Source organism: Octopus bimaculoides, chromosome 4 (assembly GCF_001194135.2).
Source record: "Octopus bimaculoides isolate UCB-OBI-ISO-001 chromosome 4, ASM119413v2, whole genome shotgun sequence".
Taxonomy (NCBI): domain Eukaryota; kingdom Metazoa; phylum Mollusca; class Cephalopoda; order Octopoda; family Octopodidae; genus Octopus; species Octopus bimaculoides.
The window spans coordinates 86,768,708-86,781,094 of record NC_068984.1 but is presented as its reverse complement, the minus strand read 5'-3'; the positions used below and the strand labels follow the sequence as shown (position 1 = coordinate 86,781,094).

The 12,387-nt window shown below is 33.4% G+C and overlaps 1 protein-coding gene across 4 annotated transcripts in view; it reads left to right on the top strand.

The window, feature by feature from the left end:
- LOC106870224 (COP9 signalosome complex subunit 7b) overlaps nucleotides 1-12,387 on the top strand; it is a 28,030-nt gene that overhangs the window by 10,698 nt on the left and 4,945 nt on the right. For 3 of the 4 annotated variants that reach the window (XM_014916238.2, XM_052967203.1, XM_014916237.2), the window contains 5 exons: nucleotides 2,797-2,885; nucleotides 4,226-4,285; nucleotides 5,853-5,995; nucleotides 7,772-7,877; nucleotides 9,184-9,308. In XM_014916238.2, coding sequence (XP_014771724.1) covers nucleotides 2,797-2,885; nucleotides 4,226-4,285; nucleotides 5,853-5,995; nucleotides 7,772-7,877; nucleotides 9,184-9,308 — 523 coding nt within the window. Of the gene's footprint in view, nucleotides 1-2,796; nucleotides 2,886-4,225; nucleotides 4,286-5,852; nucleotides 5,996-7,771; nucleotides 7,878-9,183; nucleotides 9,309-9,841; nucleotides 9,935-12,387 lie in introns of those variants that run through there. The other variant, XM_052967201.1, reaches the window with a different exon arrangement.

Sequence of the window (12,387 nt, the reverse complement as noted above, 5' to 3'; positions counted from 1 at the left end):
TTCGTTAATGAAAAATGTGGCCCCCGTTTTAAAAAAGATCCGAAAATTAGTCTTGGGGTTGATTCAATTCAATTAAAAATTTTTCAAGGCGGTTCCCCAAAATGGCCACAGTCTAATAATTGAAACTAGTAAAAAATATAACGGTAAAAGATTTCAAACTACTTTGTGCAATTAAGGGTAGGATAATGAAATTTTGACTGGATATATCCGCTTTCCATAGTAAAAGGGTTAAATCTGGCTTCCATGCCGGTGGTATGTAAATAGCACCAGCGTGATCATTACCAACGTCGCCTTCCTGGCACTTGTGCCGATGGACTGGCTCCTGTGCAGGAGGCACGTCAAATACACCATTTCGAGCATGGCCGTTGCCAGTACCGCCTGACTGGTCCTCATGCTGGCGGCATGTAAAAGCGCCCACTACACTCTCGGAGTGGTTGGCGTTAGGAAGGGCATCCAGCTGTAGAAACTCTGCCAAATCAGATTGGAGCCTGGTGTTGCCTCCTGGTCCACCAGTCCTCAGTCAAATCATCCAACCCATGCTAGCATGGAAAGCGGACGTTAAACGACGATGATAATGATGATGATAATCTATCTGTAAAACTGCTTTTAACTGTATGTAAAAGCAAAATCTGTTAAAATCTATTTGTGCTTTATCTCTTTTCATATTTCATAACCACAACATTAGAATCAGTTTAATTTGCAGTTGGTTTTTTTGTCTTGTTTTAATTAGATGTCAATTCAATATTCCTTTAAAATAATGCTTTTCTAACCATTACTGGCTATGTTTTTGTTACGTTCTTCTGTGGTTTAGTAAATTAAAACATTTCATTAATGTTGACACTTCCAACATTATATACTGCTATAAGCCTGGAGATAATAATAGTTAATTGTACTGTTAATATTCTAAAGATTTCATTAGACATTTAAGAAAACAAGTCAACCTTCATTTAGGAATATTAAATTGAACTTGTTTAGTCCCTGATGAAATCTATTTGAGCAGACCTATGATCAAAGGTTTCTAGCCTGACTATCCTATTTTACTTTTGTATATCTAGAAATACATTATGTAATGTATCCTTCATTTTTTTAAAGCCAGTGAAGTGTGGTTGGAGAGAATTTAGCTGCTATTTTTAGCAACTCAAGAGATCACTTAGAGACACTTTTTACAATAGTGAAAAAAATTTGTTTTCTTTTTCATAATTTGTGGCTGGTAAAAAACTATATAAATACCTAAAACTCAATAAAATGGATAATAATAAACTAATTTGTTCTGAGTTTTGAAATATTGGTTTCAAATTTTTGCACAAGACTAGCAACTGTTATTTTATCGACTTCAAAAAGCAGAATGGCAAAGTTAACCTTGGTGGAATTTGAATTCAGAATATAATGAATCAGTAGAAATATCACAAGGCATTTTTTTCCAGTGCTTTAACATATCTGCCAGCTTTGCTACCTTCAAATGATATTTTGAGTTTTGAAATATTAAAATTGATACCAGAGCAACAGAACCTTGTAGAGGAGTCACTGACTATGTCTAGCCAGTAGCATTTGACCACCTCTGTTTATTCTTCCTCTTTACCCATAAGGGTTGTGACATTTCACTTTGGAGTCCTGGGACACACATCCTTTGTTTTCACTCTGTACCTTCCAGAACAAGTTGCAGGCTTATTGCTGGTTGTACCAACATTGGATGAAGACTGCAATATATTTTGCAAATGGACTCCTCTGCCTAAGATCTGAACAGGTTTCTTGTTAATGTGTGCAGTGGACAACATAGTATGATTGTTCTTTTGAATTCCTTTCATTTGGCAGTATTCACTGAAGGCACCAAACTGGTATTTGTTTTTGATCCATGAAATATTAGAAAGTAAAATTATGCATTTTACATAGTATATTTATTTTACAGCAAGATGGAGATGATGCACACTTGGTGCATTGAGAAATCAGTGCTGCATGCTAGTGCCATGTAAAATGCACCCAGTACATTCAGTAAAGTGGTTGGCATTAGGTAGAGGAGCATTCAGCTGTAGAAACCATGCCAAAACAGGCTATGGAACCTAGTGTGGCTCTTGACCTTGCTAGCTTCTGTCAAACCGTACAACCCATGCCAGCATGGATTACAGATGTTTAATGTTGATGATGATGATATATCATTATAATCAAATTTGATGAGACATAAAACAGTAAATGAATCAAATGGTTGGGGATAAGCATACATTTATCCATCTGTTTTTACTTATCTATATCACCCTATATCATTTAAACTGCCTGTATCTGGCTCAAATATTCAACCTAGTATATGTTTAAACTGACCAGATCTGGCCTCTCACATATACCCTTCAGTGTCATTCTAAAAATAAACAATCACATCATCAAAATATTGAAGTTACAAGATAATGCACAATTAATTCAAAGCAATGTATTATATTTCACTTGACAGAGTAATCTGAATGCTGAAGGTTTAAACAAATGCATTTTTCAAGCACTATATGCTAAAATTTAAATTTCTTAGTAATTTTTATAATACTCCCATTCACTTCTGGTTACATTTGGCTATATTACTTCAGCAAATGTAGATAATTGGCAGCAGGAAAAACTATTAAAATATATATGTATTTATATTTATGGGTAAAACGTTTTAACTGATTTTCATTATATTTCAGTGCATTCCATATATTTTAACCTTAAAATATTGCATTTTTTTTTTGCCAGCTACTAAACTTCTCATCTGATTTGTTATAACAGGGATTAATTATTTTACTTGTTACCACTGGTTAATTCTTTTTTTTTTTACAGAACAAAAAGATAAACTACCAGAGATAACAAATTTTCAATTGCTTAAATTACGACATCTTACACTGGTATCTATAGCAACTAAACAGAAAGTAAGTCAATGTCTGTCAAGTTTTCCCTGTAGATTTTAGTATTGTGTAGTATGTGTGTATCATAAGTGGAGTAATCTATTTTATGTTAGAGTTAATCGAAGAGAGTAATCTATCTTGCTTTAAAGTCCAAAATATCTTGTTGTTTCACCTAAGTCATTCCTGGTCCTGCATACTTGTGATCTAACATATTCCAGCTAGGACCATCATTGATTAATGTGTCTGTACTTTTTGAAGATAGCAGGGTGTGATTTGAGGGCAATTTGTTTAGTATTTCTAGTAGGCTGAATGACCATGTACCATGTAGAGAGTGTCTCATTGGCTCAAGATCAGAAATATTCTTAATGGACTATTTATTTGAAACTTTTTATGATCAGTTATAAATGATTATAATGTTCTATGTTCTTAGCTACTTATAATATTATAAATTGGTCAAAATTCTCAGGAAGTATTCATTTTCAGTTTGATGTCTATGAGAAATGTTAGTGTCTGATGTCAAACTGTGCTGTGTTAGAGCTGTAACTCTTCAGCCTTTAAACTGGCCATATCCAGCCCAAATATTCTACCATGTTTTATGTTGAAACTGGCCAAATCCAGCCTCTCACACCTACCCTGCAATGTCATTCTAAAAATAGATTATCACATCTTCAAAATTTCAAAGCTACAACATAATGCACAATTAATTCAAAACAATATGAATGAATAAGCATTACCTTCAACAGAAAGTTAAATGCTAAAGGCTAAAAACATCATAAGTGAATCTTTTCAATAATTACATATATTTAATCTGGTTATTTTAAACAAATAAATATCCAGACAATTTTTTTTTTAATTGATTCAACAAATATAACCTCCAATGAAGTATCTCTAATCCTGTGTGTAATTGTTTTAATCTTAGAATCAAGAAAATTTGTAGTTTCATTCTTTAGCATTTAAACTAGCCGTATCTGACCCAAATATTCTACCAGTTTTACTTTCAAACCAGCCAGATCTGGCCTCTTGCACCCACCCTACATTATCATTCTTAAAATAAACAATTACTTCATCAAAATCTTGAAGCTATGAAATAATGGATGATTAATTCAAAGCAATGTGAATAAATAAGCATTACATTTGACAGAGTAATCTGAATGCTGAAGGTTTAAACAAATGCATTTTTCAAACACTATATGCTAAAATTTAAATTTCTTAGTAATTTTTATAATACTCCCAATCACTTCCGGTTACATTTGGCTATATTATTTCAGCAATTGTAGATAATTGGCAGCAGAAAAAACTATTAAAATATATATGAATTTATATTTATGGGTTAAACATTTTAACTGATTTTCATTATATTCCAGTGCATTCCATATACTCTGTTATCTAAGGAATTAGACCTTCCTAATTTAAGAGACTTGGAGGTAAGATTAATATAAGTTTGTTTCTTTACATCTCTGCTCATGGATATTTTATTTTCCAGTTTAAAAGTATTTTTTTTCTATCTCTGACTTCCATAATTAATGAAATTTCTTGCATAATGAATATCATCTTTTTGTTGCATTGTTAAACATTATACTGTATAATTATTTCTGTTGCATTATAAAAGTAACTTAGATTGGGTTTATCCCATATTTTAGGGGGTTTTTTTCTCCTAATTCCTTGGTTAACTCCACATTGATACTAGCTTGTCTATATCAAAATGTCCTCATGGACAACTAATCCTGAATTTTTTTTTGGTAGTAGCTTTTAAAGATTGGGCAATAATTAAGATAGAGGAGACACCCTTGTGCGAAACTCTCCTGAAATTGAACTCAAAGTTTATAAATGTAAGGCAAAGTTTTATGATACCTCCATACCCATGATCTCTCTAACTCCAGCTCTTCTTTGATGCTGTTTATTTTCACTTATCCATTCTTCATACATTAATACTGTTCTCTCCACCTACACCTTATATTAATCATTCCACCCTATCTCTCCTGCAACCTATACAACCACATATCATCTCTCTCAAGCTTCTCCTGTCTACTGCATTATCATTACTTTTCTTATTTCTTTATTGCCCACAAGGGGCTAAACATAGAGGGGACAAACAAGGACAGACAAAGGGATTAAGTCGATTACATCGACCCCAGTGCGCGAACCGGTACTTAATTTATCAACCCCAAAAGGATGAAAGGCAAAGTTGACCTCGGCGGAATTTGAACTCAGAATGTAACAGCAGACGACATACTGCTAAGCATTTCCCCAGCGCGCTAACGTTTCTGCCAGCTCGCCGCTTATCATTACTTTTCTGCTGATCTGCATGTCAGTCATCTCCTTCCTCCCCATCCCCTTAACTCATGTGTCATTCACTACATCCACCCTTCAAACCTTCCCAGTTTTTACAGTGGTCACCTACCTCCCCTACCATTACACATTCCCCCATCTCTCACTCCCCCATACTCTCTTGCAACTTTTACCCCACCCAGAGTCCCAGTCTCTTTATCCCACTCACTTCTACTCACTTCGTGCCTTGAGTGTCTACCCTGACACCTCATCACCACTATTTTTATCCCTTTCTACCCATTCACTTCCTCCCTCTCTTCTAAAATTTGTGTAGTCATGTATCTTTTCTACAGCAAGAAACATGCTCTGCACTAGTTCTCCTCTCATACTTTAAACCCTCAGTTCCTAGTGTAAAGTTCTCCCTCAGGATTTGTAGTCTTGCAAGTGGCATGAAAAAAGTAAAAGGGTTGGCATTAGGAAGAGCATCTAGCTGTAGAAACCATGCCAAAGCAGACACTGGAGCATGATACAGTCCTTAGGCCCTTTGGAATCTGTCAAATCACCCAACCTATGCCAGCATGAAACATGGATGTTAAATGATGAGGATAGTGATGATGATGATTTTAAAATATTCAGTTTTTCATTTTTGTCATGTATTACATATTCATATCAATCTTTAAAATTTCTTCAGTATTTTTTAATAATGAATTTCTTTAATTTCAGGACTTAATTATTGAAGCTATTTATGCTGGCATCATCAAAGGGAAGTTAGATCAAAAAAATAAACAACTTGAAGTAGATTATGCTATTGGGCGAGATATTCGTTCAGAAGCTATTCCAGAAATTATTTCTGTTTTACAAGAATGGTATGCTTTTATCGATCATATTAATTTTGTAAACATCATATTACCAAACAGTGTACAGTAAAATATGTATTACTCAAATACAATTCAGTTATAATTTTTGTTTGAGATAGAAAAGCCATTTAATTTTGAAATGTTCCCATATATTTGTGATTGCTTGATTCAGATAAAACCCTGTATACGTAGAGTAAAAGAAGGATGAAATACTTTGTCATTTACCATTAGTTCAAAGATCCACTTAATTATCAACACATGTGTAACATGATTTTTGTCCTTGGGTTCAACTGTTATTTTCTATTTGCTTATCCCTAGAAAGTACAAAAAATGGCTAATATTTCCTTCAAACTTTGCTTTTGTTATGATATTTATTCAAACCCCTAAAGAATCCCTCTTAACGCTTGGCTATGATACTCCCCACTACTCCTGCTCATGATCAGAGATGCACATATTGTCAGCCACTAAGGGGCATGATCAAGTGGTTATGGTCAAGCAACTGACAAGGAAATCTGTGGTATTGAGCAGAATATTTGCTATAATGGTATTTCTTCTTCAGTAACTCAGCACTGAATCTGTCTGAAATATAATGGAAAATTACAGGTGACAAAAGCAAAGTTTGAAGGGATTAGTTGTCATGTCCTTTGATTTCTAGATAGAAGCAAATCGGAAATAACACTTAGTGACCAAAGACAATAAAAAAAAACTAATCAAATCAGCCATTAGCCTGTATGATAATCATTGAATTTATATCTCTCTCTCATATAGTCAGACATATTTCCTATTTCCAGTTCATTGCTGGTTGTAGTGATGTATGCATTTGACTTACATATATAATGTTACAATATCAATTTTTATATTCTTATATTGATTTCTAATTTTGACACAAAGCCAGCAATTTTGGGGAAGGGGTTAGTTGATTAGGTCAATCCTAGTGTTCAGCTGGTACTTATATCAATTCCAAATGGATGAAAGGCAAAGTTGATCCTTGCAGCATTTGAACTCAGAATGTCAGAAGAAATGCCACTTTCCTGGTGCAGTAATGATTCTGCAAGCTCACTACCTTATTCCTTTTTTTATCAGATATTGTTTATAAAGCCTTATGTTTGTTCTATCTCTGCAGAAATACAGCTCAGACATTAACAAGTGTTTTCTTTTTTTGTGCATGATAGAAAGAATAATATTACTACTGTTTGTTGTGAAATTGTATAACCATAAATTGAACCTGTTCAGCTATTTAACATAGATTATTGTTATAGTCTTCTGATTTGCAATCACAATAATAGAAGCAGAGAAAAATATAAATTGTTGACATGTGTTTTGAAGTGTCTGGAAATCACTATTTTGTATGTGTTTAGTATGTATAGGACTTGTAGGACTTTATTAAAGTGCTGATTTTGGTAAGACATCTCAGCATTATACTTGAGCTAGTATTCAGTGCAAACTTTCATAAAATAGAAATTTAATTTTGAAACCTATCTTTACTAAGATTTTAAAAAAACTGAAGATTTTAAATAAAACATTATTAATAAGTAGTTTATTAAAAAGTTATTGATTCCTATTATTTTTATTTTGATCTAAATTGCAATAACAATTCTATTGATTCACATAAGATTTCTTTATTATTGATCATACACTAGAATTAACTTCTGTTCCGCAAAAGGGATGCAATTATTATCTTTACATAGGTATTTCTTCTCAGCTTTCTCACCATTTGTAATCTTAAGTCTGTAATCATTTAACTTTTAAATCATTTTTCTATGAGTGCTTCTATTTTATTTACAGGTGTAACAGTTGTGATGCTGTGCTGAAGGGAATTGAAACACAAATAGTCAAAGCCAATAAACTTAAGGAGAAGAAATTAAAGACAAAACTCCAAATTGAAAATGAAGTTAGTGAGAAGCTATTTATTGACATTTTAGGCATTCATATTTTATGTATATTTTCCCCACAAATTCACTAAGTAGATAATTGTTAGATATCTAAAACTTTTTCCCACTCAAAATGAAAATTCAGTTAGCAGGGCCTTTGTATTTACTGTATAATGTATTGACTATGTATGTGCTCCTTGACCCCCCCCCCCAATTTTCCTTTCAGTAAGCAATACACTACAACTTTTATCACTATATCCCCTTCATTGCAGTTATTTCATTTAAATTAGTATGTTCCTGCCAAAGAATATCACTTCTGATAAGCTGTCACATATAAATTATCAACTGCTTTGTACATGGAATTTACATTTTCTACAAACTATTTACTCCTATCTATCGGTTTATAACCAAAGTAGCAAAATCTCTTTTTATTTTTTCATCATCATCATCATCAAACATCTGTTATCCATGTTGACATGAGTTGGATAGCTTGACAGGAACTGGCAAGGCCAGGAACTGCATCAGGTTCTATTGTCGATTTTGGCTTAATGCCAACCATTATACAGTGTACTGGATACTTTTTACATGGTACCATCACCAGTGCCTTTTTATGAGGTACCAGCATCAGTTCCTTTTACATGACACCAGCACCTACACCAATGCTTCTTATGATGGCACCTCATTTAAATTTTGAAAATGCAATTTTTTGAAAAAAAATTTTCAGAATCAGATCTTTCATAACCAAAAACGTGGGATTCCGTAAGATAAATATATATCCATTTTACCAGAAGTTATGACGGAAAAATCGGATCTTGTGAATTTTCCAAAAATCCCTTCCCCACCCTCAGGGTCGTCAGTACACATTTTTTTTTTTCATATTCGTTTTCCACATACTTGTTAACACCCCCCCAGGCTGGTTAATTTTTTTTTGTTCCCGGTTGAGGATCTTTATATTGACCAGATAATCTTTCCCCATGATCAGACATGTTTGCATGAAAGGTTGGGAAACAAGCAATACTGTTTGTGAGACAGTGAGTCTTGTTTACACATATCATACAATATCAAGACTAAGAGACACAGACATACGTTTCTATTAACAAGGCTTTGGTCAGCTTAAGACTTGAGTAGAAGACACTTGTCCAAGCTGCCATGCAGTAGAACTGAACCTGAAGCCTTCTGGATGGGAAGCAAACTTCTTAATCACACAGTAAACCTATGCTTAGTCTAATTTTTAATTTACTTTTATTTTTAAGTATGCAGCATGGAAGTTGTATATTTAAAACTGTATTTGTTTTCATTTGCTAAGTGTCTTTGCTTCATTTTCAGGTTGCAAATGTTAAAAAATCTCTAAAAAGTACTCAACAAGATCTTGATGAGCAGATGGTCACTGATTCACGGGAAGTTCCTGTATCAGGGGAGAAGGGAGGGAAAAAGTTAACAAAAATTAAAGGGTATGTTGGTATATTATATTTCATACTTCACTTTTGTTATCAATATGCTCTATATATTTCAACACTCTTCAAAATGTTTATATATTTTTTATTCTCAACATGAAATAATGACATTTTATCAAATATAATTGATATTATTTCACTCTTATTGTATTTGGATTTCTTTTTTTTAAATTTATGATTTTATTACAAGTGATATTAGAAAAACATTTCATGAAAAAATTTTTTTTTTGATAATGAAATAACATTCATTAGTGTAATTCTGTTTGAAAACACGGATTGAACATTATATGTTAAAGCAAGTTTCCTATTTTAGATTCATTCTGTTCTGTCTATTCCTTTACTAGGTCATCACTATTTCATATAGCTGCTTTGTTTTGATCCAAATTAATAAATTTCTACTGTCTGGTAGCATTACCTATTATTTATACTCTTTTCTGTTGATACTAAATCCAATGGACAGGAACATCAGGATTTAGAAGGGTTGCTATATGATTGCTGGTCACTCCATCACTTCCCTCTTTCCTTTACAGGTTTCATTATATCTAGCAGAAAGTCCTTTGCAGGCATAGTGACACATGTTGTTTATGGCTTGCTGTCAGATGGATACCTGTCATTTAAAATGTAATAGTATATCAAATGTACTTTTATTCATTTTGATTTGTTTAACAAAGGTAACAAGATGGCATTAGACTCAAAGGGAAATTGACGATTGTATATTATATATATATATATATATATATATTTAAGGAAATCTTGATTGTGAAACCATTTGTCAGTAGAGGAGTTCTGTCAGTTTGTTTATAGAATCTTTCAGCAAATCAATAATATATGCATGATTGAAAATTAATATTCACAGGAAAATATATTTTTTTTAAATATTTACCTCTAGATTCATACTTACACAATGATATTTTTTTTTTTTTTAGTTTTTGAAAAATTGGTCTTTATGCTGTTTGTTGAATCAAAACTTTAAATGTTGGCATCATCTGTCATGATTCATCAAAGGCATAAATATGCCATGACACAAGAGAGAGAGAGAGAGATCATCTGTCTTAAAGCTTTCAGTAAATTTTGGTTAATTTAAAACACTGGTTCTCAACTGAGGTCCATATAAGATTTTGTTAAAATTTATCCACAATATAAACTGGTTATACTGCTACAGTGGTTAGGGCAGTGGACTCGCAGTCATAGAATCGCGGTTTCGATTCCCAGACCGGGCGTTGTGAGTGTTTATTGAGTGAAAACACCTAAAGCTCCACGAGGCTCCGGCAGGGGATGGTGGCGAACCCTGCTGTACTCTTTCACCACAACTTTCTCTCACTCTTACTTCCTGTTTCTGTTGTGCTTGTAATTCAAAGGGTCAGCCTTGTCACACTGTGTCATGCTGAATATCCCCGAGAACTATGTTAAGGGTACATGTGTCTGTGGAGTGCTCAGCCACTTGCACGTTAATTTCACGAGCAGGCTGTTCCGTTGATCAGATCAACTGGAACCCTCGACAGAGTGCCAACAAAAAACTGCTACAATACATAAAATATTTTTTAATTTTTATACAATTCCTAAGGATATTTAATTATAAAAATACAGTAGGATTTTTTTTATTTATACATCAAATGGCTATGGAGGTCCAGTAGAGTAAAATAGGAATCATAGGGGTCTGTAGACAAAACATGGTTGAAATCCACTGATTTAAAATTATAATTCCAAATATATTCTGAATTCTAAAATAAGATTGTTTGACAAAATTCAGTAGCTCCTAAAGCTATTACATAAATGCATTTAGAAAAATGAAACATGTTTGTTTTTTGCAAATTAAAGCTTCTGGAAAAATTGAAGCGAATATAGTCCATGAATTAGGAATTACATCCAGCAATTATTCCCTTTAATCCAATTAAAATTATCTCATTTTTTATGAAGCAGATTAATCTGCTAATCTTGGTATTTGTCACAACTAAGGTGATGTTAAATAGAGGATGAATATTATTCAGCTTTGCTTAACTACAGAAAAAAAAATTGCAATTGTGTTCCAAATTTTTTTTATTGATATATTGTACTACCCAATACTTTTATAGACTTTTTAGCTAACATTTTATAGATGCAGGTGTAAACACCTTTCCTTTATACACTGTATCTTAGTGAAGAAAAAAGAGGCACATCCAGATTAGTTTTAATCTTATACTGGGTATCATGAATAACTGAATATCCTTTTTAACTGACCATAGACACACTGCTTATAGACCCACAGTTACTGAAATTTAAGTAAATTGGATTGACCAATGTGGATATGTAACACATTGTTGGTAGTTAATTGGATTTATGAATTATTACTGTGTTTCATTTCTGTGTTGTACAGAATACATCTACAGATTTTTAACCAACACTATATATATACATAGACAGATGTAAATATCCACAAGGATATATATGAGTGGTTGGCGTTAGGAAGGGCATCCAGCTGTAGAAACTCTGCCAAATCAGACTGGAGCCTGGTGTTGCCATCCGGTTTCACCAGTCCTCAGTCAAATCGTCCAACCCATGCTAGCATGGAAAGCGGACGTTAAACGATGATGATGATGATGATATCTTATATACATGGTGTTGGCTAAAAATGTACATTTATATTCTGTAGTACAGCATAGCTTTGAAATCATGGCATGACTTTTATCAAACATTTCATTAACTGACTTTTTATTGAAATTACTGTTTATCAAACTTCAAAAATTACAGAGGCATCAAGCTGTTAGATCAGGTTATGAAAGTTACGGAGAGGGTCATAGCCCAACTAATTAGGGAGCGAATCAATTTAGATGAGATGCAGTTTGGGTTCGTGCCAGGTAAAAGCACCACTGATGCCATATTTCTAGTGAGACAGCTGCAGGAGAAATATTTAGCCAAGGATAAACCTCTGTACCTGGCCTTCGTTGACATGGAGAAAGCCTTTGACAGGGTCCCCCGATCTCTTATCTGGTGGTCAATGAGGAAACTTGGGATAGAAGAATGGTTAGTGAGAGCTGTGCGAGCCATGTACAGAGATGCTGTCAGTAAAGTGAGGATTGGAAATGAGTACAGTAATGAA